A 15,605-nucleotide genomic window follows, 5' to 3' on the forward strand; every position below is an offset into this window, starting at 1 on the left:
CGGTGCCTCTGAACCATCCTGAGAGTGAACTTGCGCACCTAACACAACATAGGTGCCCAGCGTTTGTCCTGATCACAAACTTTGCATCCAAAGTACAATTCATAAAGTTTCTTCACGTGAGAAGTCAGTCGTCTTTTGTACTGTTTCAATGTTAGTGATCCACAAATATAACAGAAGCTGTCTGGCGAATTCTTGCATTCTCTAGGCATTATGGCATAGGTAATAACAATATAACCTGCAAAATCATTTAGAACCTAGGAATTCTGTTCTTATTTCAAGTAAAAAAAAATGAGACATGAACATATCTTATAAGCAACATGTTCTGAAATATTGTATTAGGATATTATATACAGTAGGGTCATTTACATGGAATTGGTGGGTAACACAGAAAAGTCAGTGCTATTTTCGTAATCTATGTATGAAATTACCCATAAAAGTGCCGATCTCTTTTTTATCATTGTATCTCTTTTGGATAATTTGTAATATTATTTTTTACGCCGTTACTCGAGCGTTTGATGTATACAGTATTTACTATGTAATTTTTCGGCTAGCTGATGTAATCTTTCTAAATTTCGCTTACGATCATAAATTTTGAAAAACGAATAGAGGAATTTAATATAACGTGAAAAAGTTTTAAGAGTAGGATAATTTTTTTTTATTGTACAAAGACTATATAAAAAGGAGGGGAAAGCGTTTACCTTTATTGAGAAAAGAAACGTGAGCTACTGAGCTCTGATCAACACCATCTGTTGGCAACGCGGCCAACTAAAAACTCGGGTAGCGTGTCCATGTTTCCGTGGTAACCAACGGAGTGGGCTGATATTACCTTGATGTTTTTGCCTTGACGTTTTTAATGTGTACACACGCACGCACACATATACACTGACACACACACACACACACATACAATATCACACAGTAAATTCTACAGTTCAGGGTGATCTGTTGTTGTACACACGGGGCCGCCCACTCAGGGTTAACTGTCCCGGTCTTCATGTAAACAGACAGACGACAGACGATCCGCGCCATCTGTTGACCCCGCGGCGAACTATATCTATGTGGTTTACGCGGTTTTCGCCTTGCTCTCTCGTCTTTCTTATACTGTATAGTCTCTGGTACTAGACATTGGTCTCCATAAGAAGTGAACTTAATATATTACATTAAATTGCGACTGTCTGGGGCATTAATATTATTTTCATTCTTCAATATAAACCTTTTTTGTTTTCATATATTGAGCAATAATAATTCCTATTAATATATTCAATTATTCACACCATAATTCAGGTTAACCTTAAAATGTTTTACACACGTACTGTACTGGATGGCGGGAGACCTAAAGTATATGGGCTCGTAGTCTGAGTAAACAAACAACAGAAATGGCGGCTAAGGAGACCAAACCCACTGACATACACAAGGTTGATGCTGATCCTTCTGGTGTAGACAAGGAAAATGAACCTTTAATAGTAACTGATGGTGAAAAGAAAAGGGAAGATAGAGAAGAAGGGAAAAATGAGGGTGATGATATAAAGTTAAACATCGGAGAGCAGTATATGGTGCGGCGTGCTGACGAGACCTGGCGTAAGTATTAGTGGTTTTCTTTATTAATTTTGAAGGATATTATTGGCTATGTTACTCATTTAACAGCTAAGGTAAAAGCAAAGATGATTACCACCTATGTTAAGTAATTCTGCAGTAATTAGTGTTTTATTGTGGTAATTGTATGGAACGGTCTGACTAATTACCCAAATGTAGCCGGAATGAAGTCAAATAATGGTCCTAGATGAATAAATCAGACTGTCAATCACTTCTTGACTAGTATTTGGTGTCATAAAGTCAAAAAATTGGTAAACTTAATTTAATCTGAGTTGTGTTGGGTTAGGTTAGGTTAGGTACATGCACTTGATCTATTAACTCAGATTAAATTAAGTTTTCCAATTTTTTGTGACACCAAATACTAGTCGAGAAGTGATTGACAGTCTGATTTATTCATGTAGGACCATTATTTGACTTCATTCCGGCTACATTTGGGTAATTAGTCGGACCCGTATGGAACACCTACTTATGAGAAGAAAAAACCCAAGGGGAAAAGTAAGGTAATTATATAGGACTAACCAGCGAGCGAAATTGATTGAAAACAATTATAAAAACGCCGGATTTTCATTGTTATAGTGGACACGTGTAGTTTGTGGAAATATGCTAAAAAAATGATATTTTTTAAATAAATGCTACATAACATTTGTGGGTATGAAGAACAGACCTAACCACTTGTTACCACCAAACGAATGTGGATAGCACTCCGGGCACAAATTACGTTTAAACGAGATATTTAACAGTTTATTATGTATGTTCATACATGACGGTACACATCCAGAACATTGAATGACTGTGGAGCTTCTCCCGGTTAGGTTAGGTTGGACTCAAAACAGGTTTTCTGATGGTTTTCGATGTGTTTTGAATATTTTTAACCTTGATTTTTATAGCAATTCTCTAATTCAAGAGATGGGAGGGAGGGGGGACTTATCTCAAAACTATTGATTTACACCAAAAATGAAGGTCAAATTCGCTCATAACAGATCAAAAACCATCGGAAAACATAGTTTCAACTTAGATTTTGTATAGTGGCAATAAGTGAAAATTTACCCCAAAGAAACCTACATAACCTTACTTAACTTCCTAGCTGGGGGGTTCTGTCCTCAGGCCCCCTGCCATAATAAACAGAAAGTACTTACTTTGATATTTGATGTCAAAAAAAGCAACTTTCTTGAATCGGTATGGTGTAATTTATTTTTGTGGTCATGCAAGTACACTCAGACTGAGTAGGTCTGTTGTTGCACGGAAACGAACAAGAGCAGACGACAACAACAGATTTTTCTAAGGAATATATACAGTAAATAATTAATTTATTCACGTACAAAGCATGTACAGGCAACATTTTAGTATCACATGATCAGTTTTTCATTGTGTTTTACCCCTGAAATTTCCCTCTACCTTCATACCCTGCCCACCACAGGTGATTATTATCATAGATAGAGAAAAACTAAAAAAAAAAAAAAAATAGTAGGCAGCTATCAAACAGGGACTACTGCCTGGGAATATATTGGAAGCTTAATGTGTTGTCTAATGGTAGACCCTGCTGCCATATGGCATCACAAAAATTGTGACCAATTAATATTTTTTTTAATATTTTTCATAATTTTTATATTAATTTTTATTATTATTATTATTATTATATTTTTGCACCCCAGGCCCTGATGTGGGTCATTGACCTGTGCCCTGGCTAATCGCGTAAAAAAAAAATTATACTTTTTATTTCTCTACTTGCTATACTCCAAAGAACATTTGTGAAAAAAAATTAACAAAATGAAACAACTTTCTGGCGGTATCCGTCTTTTCCTGTGTTCCCATATTTTTTTTTCTTTCTTTTAGTTTTCTCCATCTTTGATCATAAATCACTTATGGATTAATTACAGGTATTAACATTACAGTACAGTTAATGGTTTTGACATTTATGGCACTAGTATCTAGGAATGTAACCCTCATTAATGTTGAAGTCTATATATTAGCTTTGGGGCTAATACAAGTCCACCTTTAAGGCAAATAATTCAACAATACTGTACATATATTTTTACCCCCAGGGATTTATATACGTACAGTATTTACATCCATTATTTTTGTTTAAACAATTAACATTTACAAAAAGTTTCATTATAAAATTCCTGTTAATACGTATGGAACCTTCTGCAGTTTTACAGAATATTTGTTATTTGAATGTACTGTACTGTATTGTATTTTTAGTGGATGAATCCAGTTTTGGAAATGCTCCCCATTTTTTTTTTTTTTTTTTACAAATTAATATGGTAAGTAGGCTATGGCCTCCATACCTTTGGCAAATTGACAAAACTCTTACTGAAGTTTGTCTTATATCAGCAGGAACAAAACACTGATTGGTACTGTAGACAGTACAGTATACTGAAAAATGTCGCTGCACTTCTGTTATTTCCTGCTAAAATTAGACATTGTTCATTGAAGGTCTTTGTCAATTCACTTTATTTGTGAAGGCCACATAATACTTGCAGTTTGACTATATACAGGTATAAGGTTTATCAGAGTCAGACATAGAGCTCATTTGCTTAAGTACATAAGTAAGGATTAGAGCGCACATTACAAGAAGATGAATGTAAATACTGATGGTGAAAATTTGGGAGTCAGTTATATGAACTCCATTTACAGCAGGTGAGTGTTAAGGAAGGATATTACAAATTGATAGTCATTTCTTTTTTAGAGGCAGCCGAGATTATCCAGAGGCGATACAATGATGTGGAAATGCAAGATGAATATTATGTTCATTATGATGGCCTTAATCGTCGACTGGATGAATGGGTCACTAAAGAGAGGTACAGTGTGACATAATTTACAGTCCATGTGTAATAGTACAATACATATTTAAATTTTCCAACTCACTACATTTTATCAGCTTCCCTACTATCTGTTTCATGTTTGACTTGGGCAGTTGTTGATCAGAGCTAGATATTGTTTCAGATGAAGACAAATTAAAATTGTTTTGTACATATATTATTTTTTTTAAATGAATGAATGATAATTATCAGTTAGAAGCATGTCTTGAGTGATCACAAGACTGTTGTGGTATAACATTACAATTTTGAATTTGCTTTGTGAAGGTAAGACTTGGTATATATTCCAGAATTGATTTGTCCGAGTTATATCAGCGAGGAGACAAGACTTTGACAGGCAATGACCTCCTTAATGACCAAACAGCAGGTAGAAAAATCACAAGAAATCAAAAACGGAAGCATGACGAAATTAATCATGTACAAAAGGTAATTCAACGTTAAACATAAAACTTTCAGATGAATGAAATACAGTATTTTATTTGAGTATAAACGTAGGTCTGATCGTGTGTTTTGGAAGGAAAATATTTTAAATATATTATCTTCCAAGAAAATGATGGAAAGATATTGTTTAATAAATTTGTTCATCCATTAGATTTAAGTTGGTCATTGTTTTAACAATTTTAAAGTAATGAATTTTGAGACGTGTTTTGTGATGGCCTTAAACTGGTTAATAATTAAGGCTGAAAAGATATTTTTGAAGAAAAAAATTACCAGACCAGTTACTACGTACATTAAAAAACATTTTTACCAAGGTCAGTAAACATTTTTATGACCTATATATTATTGTTTAATCTCCTAAATATTTTTGGTTGCTACCTATTTCCACCAAATACCCAGCTGAATACCATGCAGCTTTCTTCTCATGCACATTTTACAACTCATAAAATGTAGAACATACAGGTACAGTGTTTCCAAACATACTTTTATTATTATTTTCTCTCAAATTGGTGGCCATTACTTGTCAATAATCACTAAATGTAACCTTGGCTTGTTGCAGACATATGCAGATATGGATCCAACTACTGCTGCTTTGGAGAAAGAACATGAAGCTATCACAAAGGTCAAATACATTGATAGAGTGCAGATTGGCAGATTTGAAATTGACACTTGGTATTTTAGCCCATACCCAGAAGAATATGGCAAAGTCCCCAAGTTATACATCTGCCAGTACTGCCTTAAATATATGAGACTGGAGAAAACTTATAGATATCATTTGGTAAGTTGCAGCACCACTGAAGAAAAGATTTTGGAAATAAATAGTGCATGCATGTGCATTTCGTGTGCCAGAGTCATTTATCAATAGATTTTTTTGTACATTGTTCATGTAAATGTTATAAGAAATTATTAAAGGTAGTAAAAAATTTATTAAAATCATATGTGTGTGCAGCATAAATATTGCCAAGTAAGACCACACACCATGCTACACAATCATGGATGTTTTTGTTATCTATCTTATCTCAGTGATGGGACTTAGTAATAAATGCTTCCTTGATGAGCTATCATGTCACCCATTTTTTGCATGGAGCAAATGCTGTGGTCACAGATTCTTGAACTATGAACCAGTACTACAAGGAGTCTTGGGTTCTGCCGGGTGTGGTTTGTGTTTTTTAAATTAATATTGATTTGATTTTGTTTTCACAATGCCCTCAGACAAACAAAAAAGGTGGTACAAAAGAGTTTAACAGTGCCAAGTGTAGAAAAAAGTGGAAATTCTGCAAAAACTGGATCGAGTGCCTGGATAAAGTGCTATACTGTAGTGTACAAATGTTCAAGTAACAAAAAGTCATTAAAGATGTACAAACTGTTATGTATGTCTGCCAGCACTCCCGTCCAGCAACTCCCACTCTCCCACCAACCAGCCGCCAGGTGTCTCACTCGTCTTGGCCGACAGTGACACTCCACTTGTTCGTTGCCAACATTCTCCCCACCTCCAAGCATTTCTTCACTTCTAAATTTCACACCTTTTCTTACAGCTCTACACTTTTATTGTACAGGTACATAATTATCGTATGAAATTTAAGAATATAGAATAATTTTCTTATATTTAATTTTCCACATACAGGTATCCCTTGCATAGCAAATGGGTTAGGTTCCTGCAAAACCATTTGTATCTTGAATAACAAAACAAATGGGAAATTTAGGGTTTGGTTCCCCAACGACAAGAAAACCCTAATATTATACCCCCAAAACATGAAATTGTTTCAAGAACCAAAAAATACCTTCTTAACTAATGAAAAATAGTACCCATCTACTGTAATTTACTTCCCAACATATTAAAAACATTAGTAAAATACTATCTATAAAAAAATATGCAGCTACAACCAGTAAGGAAAACCTAAATGAAAGATTGACACAACTGCCATTTACATAAGACACAGCCGAATGGACTAAAAGTTCGCTATAGCATCTCAGCTTAGCTGTGACGCTGCCCTCGTTCCCCCATCCAGCTTCTCCACTCAACATGTTAACTCTCACTGAGAAAGCTTAATTGTAGACTTAATAAACATTGCAAATATTAGAGAATAATGAATTAAGTTATTGAAATAAGTAAGCATGCTGCAGTAGTAAAAGAAAATCCATTATTTTAGCATACACTGTATTGTATTTTCTTTACATATACATATACTGTACTGTATTGCTAATTAATTTATTTTTGTAATTTATGGTTTCCACTCATATTATCAAAGTGTGGGACCAAAAAAATTTGGTAACTGCGGATTTGGGTAAATCAAATCTTTGTAAATCAGAATCTGCCTGTAATTAAAATAGCAATCCCACATGTACAATATATACTGTATACACTATATAAATATTTTTTTTTCTGGAATTTGGGCTACTGCTGGCAACTTGTTGTAAATGAATAGTTAAGATTAGTTCTTGGGAGTTTGAATAGTTTATGTTATGCTATGGTATATTATTATCATCTTATTATATGAGAACCATTACCATCCCAAGGTGACTGGTGCAAATGGATGAATTTCATTTTATACTAAATAAAGTTTTTCCTTTTTCCAGAGTGAATGCACATGGAGACAGCCTCCTGGCCGTGACATTTATCGGAAGGGAACTCTGAGCATCTATGAAGTGGATGGTGCTGACCACAAGATTTACTGTCAGAATTTGTGTCTTTTAGCCAAATTGTTTCTTGATCACAAAACACTGTATTTTGATGTTGAGCCATTCCTATTTTATATTCTCTGTGAAGTGGACAAGCAAGGTGCTCATTTGGTGGGTTACTTTTCAAAGGTGAGGGATTTTATTTTACCAACCTTGTGTATTTTCTTTGTGTAATAATAGTTTTAATACTTGACTTAATGTTATTTATATGTGGCATTTATTTATATTAGTCGGGCATTATTAAATCTTGCATTAGAGTTCCTCTTTACCTGCAAGTTTCTTATTGCTATTCATTTAGGTTGTCTTCCTATATGATTATTTGAGCAACTCTGAACACAAGGTATACCTTTTTCCTGGTCATATTCAGGAAGTAAAGTTAACTACCTGTACAGTATGTATCCCATTGCCACAGCCCTAAAATTGTACAGGAAGCTGCAGTGTAAGTAAGGAATGATCTTAATGTACTGTATAGTTGGTTTGGGTGAATATACTGTATACTGTATCTCTAATACTAAAATATTCTTCAGAATCATTAATTTTTGTGAATAGTGAAGAGACATTATAATATTTGGGTTAGTGATAAGTAAATAAGATGGAGAAAATGAGCTTGAAATTGGTGCTGTAAAGACGAACATACATTAATTTTTTCTAAATTTTTAAAATAAATCTTAAGTCATGATAGACAACAAAACATAAACAGGTTAAAATGTTTGTACTGGACTGTATAAATAGGCAGACACATAACTCTTGATAATGGATGTGAAAGAGAAAATGGAAGAAGAATAAGTTAAGCAAGAATGGCATTTAGTAGTCTTAGAAATGTTATAAAAATGGGCATTAATATTGGTTTGAGAAAGAGGCTGCCTGAAATGCTGTGTATCGTCAGCACTACTGTATGGGTTAAAGGTGTGGACAGTTACAGCAAACACCAGGAGGGTACTTACTTTCAAAATGTGGTGCTACAGTAAATGCTGAATACCTGTACTCTATAAGTTACACAGATTGAGTAACCTTTGTAAAAGTAACAAGATTGGCTGGAGCAACAAGAGAAATGCTGGAAATTTAAAAAATATTATGAAAATGAGATACTTCTGTCCGATAATATATGGTTACATTATATAGCTAGAGACATTAATGGGAAAACTGAAGATATAGCCAGGGGAAGGCAGAGAATGAGATGGGTGATTAATAATAAAAGTTGGGTTTCTGGTGAGATTCATAATCAAGGAGGATTGGTTAAGACAACCTTAGTGTTTGAAGTAAGGGGCACTGGTCACCAGCCCTCAGCCCTCACACCTAAGGATGGCACCTAGATTAACTACTGACTACTGAATTGACCTCATAACTGAGTCAAAAGTAATATTTTTACGCTAACTAACTTGCTGCTTGTCAGATTTTTTCATCTTTTAAGTCCCTCATTGTAAACTATAGTCGCTTTAGACAAATACTTATAGCATACATGCGACTTTATATGGCTCCTGATTATTGATTTATGCGTAATCCTCGTCATATTGTCAACTGCATCATTCGGTTCTCTGTAAATCCTCTCACAATATTCTACTTTAAAAGAATGTCTTAGCCGATAAGATTACAAAATTACTCTTACGTAAAATTAAGTTTAAAAAAAATTAATTTAATTTTCATTACTTTTTAGGAAAAAGAGTCTCCAGATGGGAACAATGTTGCATGCATTATGACACTGCCACCATTCCAAAGAAAAGGTTATGGAAAACTCCTAATAGCTTTCAGGTAAAAATGTACCATTATATGTACAATCCTGTATTTATGTCTTATAATATTAAAACTGTTCAAATATATGCCTTAACAGTGGATATCCTATATTTTTCCTTTTTCTTTTCAGCTATGAACTAAGCAAGTTGGAAGGTGTTGTGGGTAGCCCAGAGAAGCCTCTATCAGATTTAGGAAAACTCTCATACAGATCGTACTGGACGTGGGTGCTCCTTGAAATTCTCAGAGACTTCAAGGGTACCCTTTCTATTAAGGACCTCAGGTAAGCAAAAAAAAATAGATGTGTGTGATTGGCATTTATTTCTATTTATGCTCACTTAACTCGGTTAATGTGATCTCAAAACTAATTTTTCTTTATCTATAAAAAATTCTCCTCGGTGTTTTTATTTTCCCTAAGTAATGAATAATGAGGTCAACTTCTGGTGTGCAACTGACACATGTACTGTGTTATAAATGGGATGAAAGACTTGAGAAAAAGATAATGCATGCAATCATGGTTGTTAGCACAATAATTTGTAGAGGTGGGCAAGCATAACACATATACTGTACTGTACTGTATTTAATGATACTTCAGTACAATATTTATGTGTAAGTAGTTTGACGTTAGGAGTGCGGCGGTCAAATGGATACGGCACTCGTGTCTTGTTCTGTGAGTCAGTGGTTCGATCCCCAGGCACTCCTGGTTCACCAAGTTGTAAATGGGTACCTAAGTTTACAAAGTGGAGACATGAATGCGGTCTAGCGCTGGCTCCTTGTGTACTGAAGGCTAAGTATACAGTGTGTTGTATCCATACTGCCCCTAACAGGCAGCTATGCCTAAGGGACCCACTTTCACTTTCAGTTTGATGCTACAAGAATTCTGCTTTGATGTGTCCAAAAAGCAAATACTATACTATACAGTACATTTGAAAAATATCCACTTTGTCATCTGATGTAAACTACATCATTCCTTAACCTTGTGCATAACATCAAAGAAAAGATAAAACAGTGCATGGAATGTGATGGTAACATTTATAAGATGTCTACTTTGCACATTCACAGCAATACATTTTAAGACAGATTATGTGTTACAGGTATTAGGTAATGTTGGTATGGGAAGAGGGTGGAGGAGGGAGAGGCAGGCAGGCAGGCTGGCGGGTGGGGCGAATCTAAAAATAGCGTCGCGCCGGACACTCTCCGCGTAATGGGGTTCACGTACCGCGTAGTGTGAGCACGTGAGGTTCTGGCAAGGCACCGCGTTAACGTGGAAACGCGGAATGCGGGACCGTGTAAAGTGAGGGTTAACTGTATACAGTCTATTTACTTCTTTTTTTTTTTAGCCAAATGACGAGCATCACACAACAGGACATCATTTCAACACTACAGAATATCAACCTCGTCAAGTACTGGAAAGGCCAACATGTAATATGTGTGACACCAAAGCTGGTAGAGGAATATATTAACTCAGCTCAGTTTAAGCGGCCAAGGCTAACAGTTGACTCATCACTGTTGAGGTAAGTTTTATGCTTGTCATGCCTTTGATTGTAATTCATTTCAAGTTCCATAGGTTATTATTTATATACAATTTTGTATTAAATTGAATTTTGGTTCCATAAGTGCTTTATAATAGCAGATCTTGTGTCTACACTCGTGCTTATACCTATTTTTTCTCAACGTCTTTCCCCTAATTTTCAACATTTTAATTTAAATAAATCTTTAAATTATCCAGCAACTCTTGTAGGTGGTGGCTAAGATGTTTAGGCCATATCTTAAGACTATTATACATTAATAGTCATCTTATCTTCATATTAAAATGAAATGACTAGAATTCACTGTGAGTGTAGATCAGTGATGTAGGTCTCAATTGGTCTCAGACACCTTTGATCTTGGAGTTTTACTTGAGACCTTTGGAGATGTCAAATTTATTGATTTTTAGGTCAGTTGGGAGGGAGTTGTCAACTGGTTAAGTTTTGGTTCAGGTAGGGAAAGGTACCTCACCTCAGATCACTAATCCACTACTGTACCTGAACATGGCAATAGTTGACCTGGGTCAATCTTACACTTATCATTTTCACTGTGCCTGCTTTTAGTGTTCCTGTTGACCATATATGTAATTGTTGGGGATAATAATGAGGCCCCATAGAGGTTGAACATCAGCAAATGTACCAAGTATGTTGATGTTTCCTTAGAGTAATGAACATGACTTATGGTTTTAAGTAGATGGAAACATAAAGAACCTGGAAAAGGTGAACAAGTCTGATGTATGGTAATTGATGTACTATATATTTACTCATTCATATTTATATTATGAAATTGAAGAAATATATTTAATTTGGTAGTTGGTACATACTACTGAACAAATGTCCATACTAGTTGATAAGTTTTTCTTTGTTTTATGATGACACTGCCCCTCCATCATTCATGGATTGTAATCCTTCAAAAACATTACAGTACAGTGCTGTATATGTGTATGATCCAAGACCATAGACTAAAAAAAAAGTACAGTATCATAAAAACTTGGTACAGTATATGCACAGGCATATAAATAAATTCAGATCACCTGAAGTTTAGCCCCAAGTGCTTACCTAAATATTCAACCCTTGCTTAACCAACCTGAAGTTTAACCACCAGACACTATCTGGGAGCTAATCTTCAGGTGATTGGACCTCAGCAGCAGAGATGTAAAACTGTGAAGTAATTAAGTACAGTAACTATATTTAAGTATCAAAACTTAAGTACTAATGTATTTATAGTTTTTATGATAAACTTTTTAGAAAGTTTTTATAATGAACTTCTCTAACTTACAGTAAGTACATATTAAGGGAAAAATATTGCACTGTGCAGTCGGGGTCAAATGTTCGCTCCCGCCCAAAATGAAGCAGCATCGACCCCTAATGAGATGAAACAGTCAGGGTAAGTCAGTGCGGAGACTCATTCCCATGACTCAGTTTCACCACAGGAAGCGAACTTTTGCCCACGACTACCTTAATTATCATTTTACTGAAACATATTACAGTACTTGCATAGAACTTCTTGTAAAGATTTAGGAAATTTCCTTGGATAAAACAACTAATCACAGTAGCCAATCATGTATGTTGTTTTGTGTGATGTCACTTTTGGTGCTCAGTCTCCTTTCCCAGCCTTGGAGGAGCAGCTGAAAATGACGTGACAGTGATAAAGTCTACTGTTTCTATCTATGATTCTGTGGGTACTGCAGGTCATTCTTGACCATCCTTGTGAAATATTTAAAGTTTAAGAAGACAGTAGGAAGCTTTCTCCACCCATAGTGTTTGTTACATTTACTGAAAATTGTTGATGTGACTTCTTATGTTGTGGTGCCATCAAACCTTTGCAAACATGTTGAGGTCAGTCTAATTGTCTTTAAATGGGTGAATTGCTCCTAAAAAGCATACAAAGTGAACTAACTTTCATATTATAAATAAAATACATAGGACTATAAAATACAAAACATAGTAATAATTAAAATTTATCACATTCATCTATGTTTCATTCATGTCCCTCTGTTTTGTAACACATCAGTGGGTTTTCCTTCTGTCTTTCATAGCTATTTTGAAAAGCCACATTTTGGTGTGACACCCAACAATATCAATAATAGGACAAAAGCAAGGCAAAGGGTTTCTTAATATTGGAAAATTGGAAAACATTCCATCACCTCAGGAATGCATATCAATGAGAAATGTGGAGGCACATGGTGAGATGTGCTGTTCTGGTATTTGGAACTGTAGGTATTGGACTTGATGCCTACATAGAGACAAGGCTACATCATCATAATTTTGCCCTGGGTACCATTTCTATTCTGTCTAATTACAGATCATTGGACTCTTTTAACAAAATTGGGTAAAGTCTTGACTTGCAAACTGCTGGTATTAGGTGTATATAGATAGAGGTGGATGGTAACAAAGCAAAATTACATTGTTACTGAGCTCAAATGACTTTCTTGAATAACAAAGTTTCTTTGAAAATGCCCGGTAACTTTTTCCTCTCTGTTTTTACTTGTTTACCATTTCAGACAATTATCAACACTCTGACTTCATTATTTATTTTTTCAAGCAACTCATTAACTTATTTTTGTTTTCTCAGCTTTGAGTGTGTGATATTTTCCCAGGCAATCAGAACTCAGTGATTTTGCAACGTACCTCCAGTCAATCAGAACTCAGCATTGACTGCACGCTGTCTTGCCAACCCCAAAAGAGCTGCAAAATGTAGCAAAAACTTTGAAGTTTAGCTTTTATTAAGGTTACATTTAAAAGTCTTGCCATAAACAGTAGTGTATACTGAACCAGATAAATTGATGAGTTTATATACCTCATTATGTACTATACTACAGTAGAGGTGTACGGTTGTTGAGTGGATACAGCGCTCGCCTCCTGTTCCAGGGGTCGGTGGTTCTATTCCTGAGCACTCCCAGGTGTAAATGGGTACACAAGTTTACAACTTGGGGTCAAGAGCAGTCCCAGTCATGGTGCCTCCTTATGTACCGAAGGCTTAGTATACAATATACTATGTCTACACTGTCCCTAATGGGTAGTCACGTCTATGGGACCCACTTTCACTTTTATGTAGTACAGTATTGTATATGTAATTATGTACCAAATATGTAGATATTGATGATTTATTTTTTTTAAGCAAATAATGTTGTGAATCATTTAATATGTACACTCGCTACAGAAAGTACAGTATCTTCAAGGTGGGGTGTGATGGATGTCAGAATTAATAATATGACTCCTGTTGTTTCAGTATGGTTGTCAAAATTATTCTTCCATTGTGTCATATTGTCTAGCAAAATATTTTGTAGATACTTTTTGTAGCGAGTGTACCTAGTACATTATTGTTATTAGGACATTTTTGCCTACAAGCTACAGGCATCAACCTGGTGAATTAGAATTATCTGGTTTGTTAAGTACAGTACAGTATTGGCACTACATTACTGTATGTCTTAATTCTTAGACAGTTTCTTAGTGCAATGGTATTTTGATTCTGAGTATACTGTACTTGAGTACTTTATAAACTTATTACTGTACTTTTACTTGAAGTAACATGAAGAAAGACTATTTACTTTTATTTAAGTACAGTACATTTTTATCAGAGGCATATTACTTTTATCCAAGTTATGTTTTGCAATACTTGATCCACCAGTGCCTATAGATTGGCTTGTTCAGGTTCAGTTTACATAAAATAAATTTATAAGATAAAAAACGATTGTTGTTTTAAGTGCCTGTTGGAAAATTCATTTATGTAATGCTACCAGTCTCTCGGGTAGTCTGCCCCCCACAAACCCTTCATTGTCCCTCAACATGGAGGCATATTTATACCTTTACAGGTGTGGTTATGGGACATAGCAATTTTACCCTGCCCTACTTCATGAAATATTAACTTACGAAAATAATTCTTCTGCTGAAATTTTATAATTCAGTCTGGTTTGTCATCTACTTCAGCAATTTTATGATTTTGTAATTTCAGATGGTCACCCCCCAAGAGGCAACACAGCCAGAAGAGAAAATGAAGTCATCCCATCAGCTGATACTCCTCTACTTATCACTGATGGCTTTAACAAGTGAAGTTATAGCTGGATGAAAAATTTATATGTAATGTTGATAAGTATTGTAAATATTGGATAAATAATATGTCCTCCATAGAAAAGCAAAGTTTACCAGAATTTATATCAGAATTTTATTGAATTATCTGAATTATTATCAAGTATATTTTTCCATATGCAATAAGGTAAAATTAAGTAAAAAAAAAATTGCATAATGAATCAATGAAGGTTGCTCAGTTTTTGTCATTAGCTGAAGTCTATCAGTAAATATGTAACCAACTGAACTCATCAAAACGGCAGTAGCTTCTTGTGGAAAAATATTGTTAATGAGACCTGTAGATTAGTAGATTTTATTACCTCCTTAACTAAGTCAGTCATTATACAGTAGAAGTCCAAAAATCCGGCCTGCTTGGGGATTGGGTCGGTCCAGATTTTCGGATTTTCCGGATTCTCAGGCAGTACTTTTAAAATTTAAATTTCAAGAGAAATAAAGAAGAGATGGACAGGTACATTTTGATAGTTTATTCATTAGCAAATATAGCATGCTTCATTTATCAAAACGAGCAGTTTTAAAGATAAAGCTGTGAATTCTAAAATTTTATTCTTTGCCTTTTTTATATCATAAATTGTAGACTTTCCAATGTCGTATGTTTCCATTAGAACAGTATTGCTCACACCACGTTCTAGTTTCTTAATTATTTCAAGTTTGTCACTCAATTTCAACGTGTTCTTCTTTCTCTTTACACAACGAAGTTTATCTACTTTAGGAGCCATTATTATGGGCTTGTACA

At 34.8% G+C, this 15,605-nt stretch overlaps 1 protein-coding gene across 3 annotated transcripts; it reads left to right on the plus strand.

The window, feature by feature from the left end:
* The first annotated feature begins 1,367 nt into the window (after positions 1-1,367).
* Positions 1,368-15,314, plus strand: LOC121860206 (histone acetyltransferase KAT8-like). 3 transcript variants are annotated; one of them, XM_042357286.1, is made up of 10 exons: positions 1,368-1,578; positions 4,283-4,394; positions 4,703-4,838; positions 5,410-5,628; positions 7,428-7,658; positions 9,184-9,278; positions 9,391-9,540; positions 10,598-10,771; positions 12,065-12,170; positions 14,739-15,314. In XM_042357286.1, the coding sequence occupies exons 1-9, from the start codon at positions 1,377-1,379 to the stop codon at positions 12,132-12,134; spliced, it is 1,389 nt and encodes a 462-aa protein (XP_042213220.1). In that variant the 5' UTR covers positions 1,368-1,376; the 3' UTR covers positions 12,135-12,170; positions 14,739-15,314. The 3 variants fall into 3 exon arrangements, with proteins under 3 accessions (XP_042213220.1, XP_042213221.1, XP_042213219.1); XM_042357287.1 differs by lacking the exon at positions 12,065-12,170 and having other exon boundaries at positions 14,739-15,313; XM_042357285.1 differs by lacking the exon at positions 14,739-15,314 and having other exon boundaries at positions 12,065-14,728.
* Positions 15,315-15,605: the final 291 nt, after the last annotated feature.

Source organism: Homarus americanus, unplaced genomic scaffold (genome assembly GCF_018991925.1).
Source record: "Homarus americanus isolate GMGI-L3 unplaced genomic scaffold, GMGI_Hamer_2.0 scaffold21914, whole genome shotgun sequence".
Taxonomy (NCBI): Eukaryota; Metazoa; Arthropoda; class Malacostraca; order Decapoda; family Nephropidae; genus Homarus; species Homarus americanus.

Coding starts and splice junctions, on each gene's coding strand:
- LOC121860206 (XM_042357286.1), top strand. CDS start 1,377: ATGGCGGCTAAGGAGACCAAACCCACTGACATACACAAGGTTGATGCT. Junction 4,839..5,409: donor AAATTAATCATGTACAAAAG/GTAATTCAACGT, acceptor GGCTTGTTGCAG/ACATATGCAGATATGGATCC. Junction 10,772..12,064: donor GTTGACTCATCACTGTTGAG/GTAAGTTTTATG, acceptor TCTAACTTACAG/TAAGTACATATTAAGGGAAA.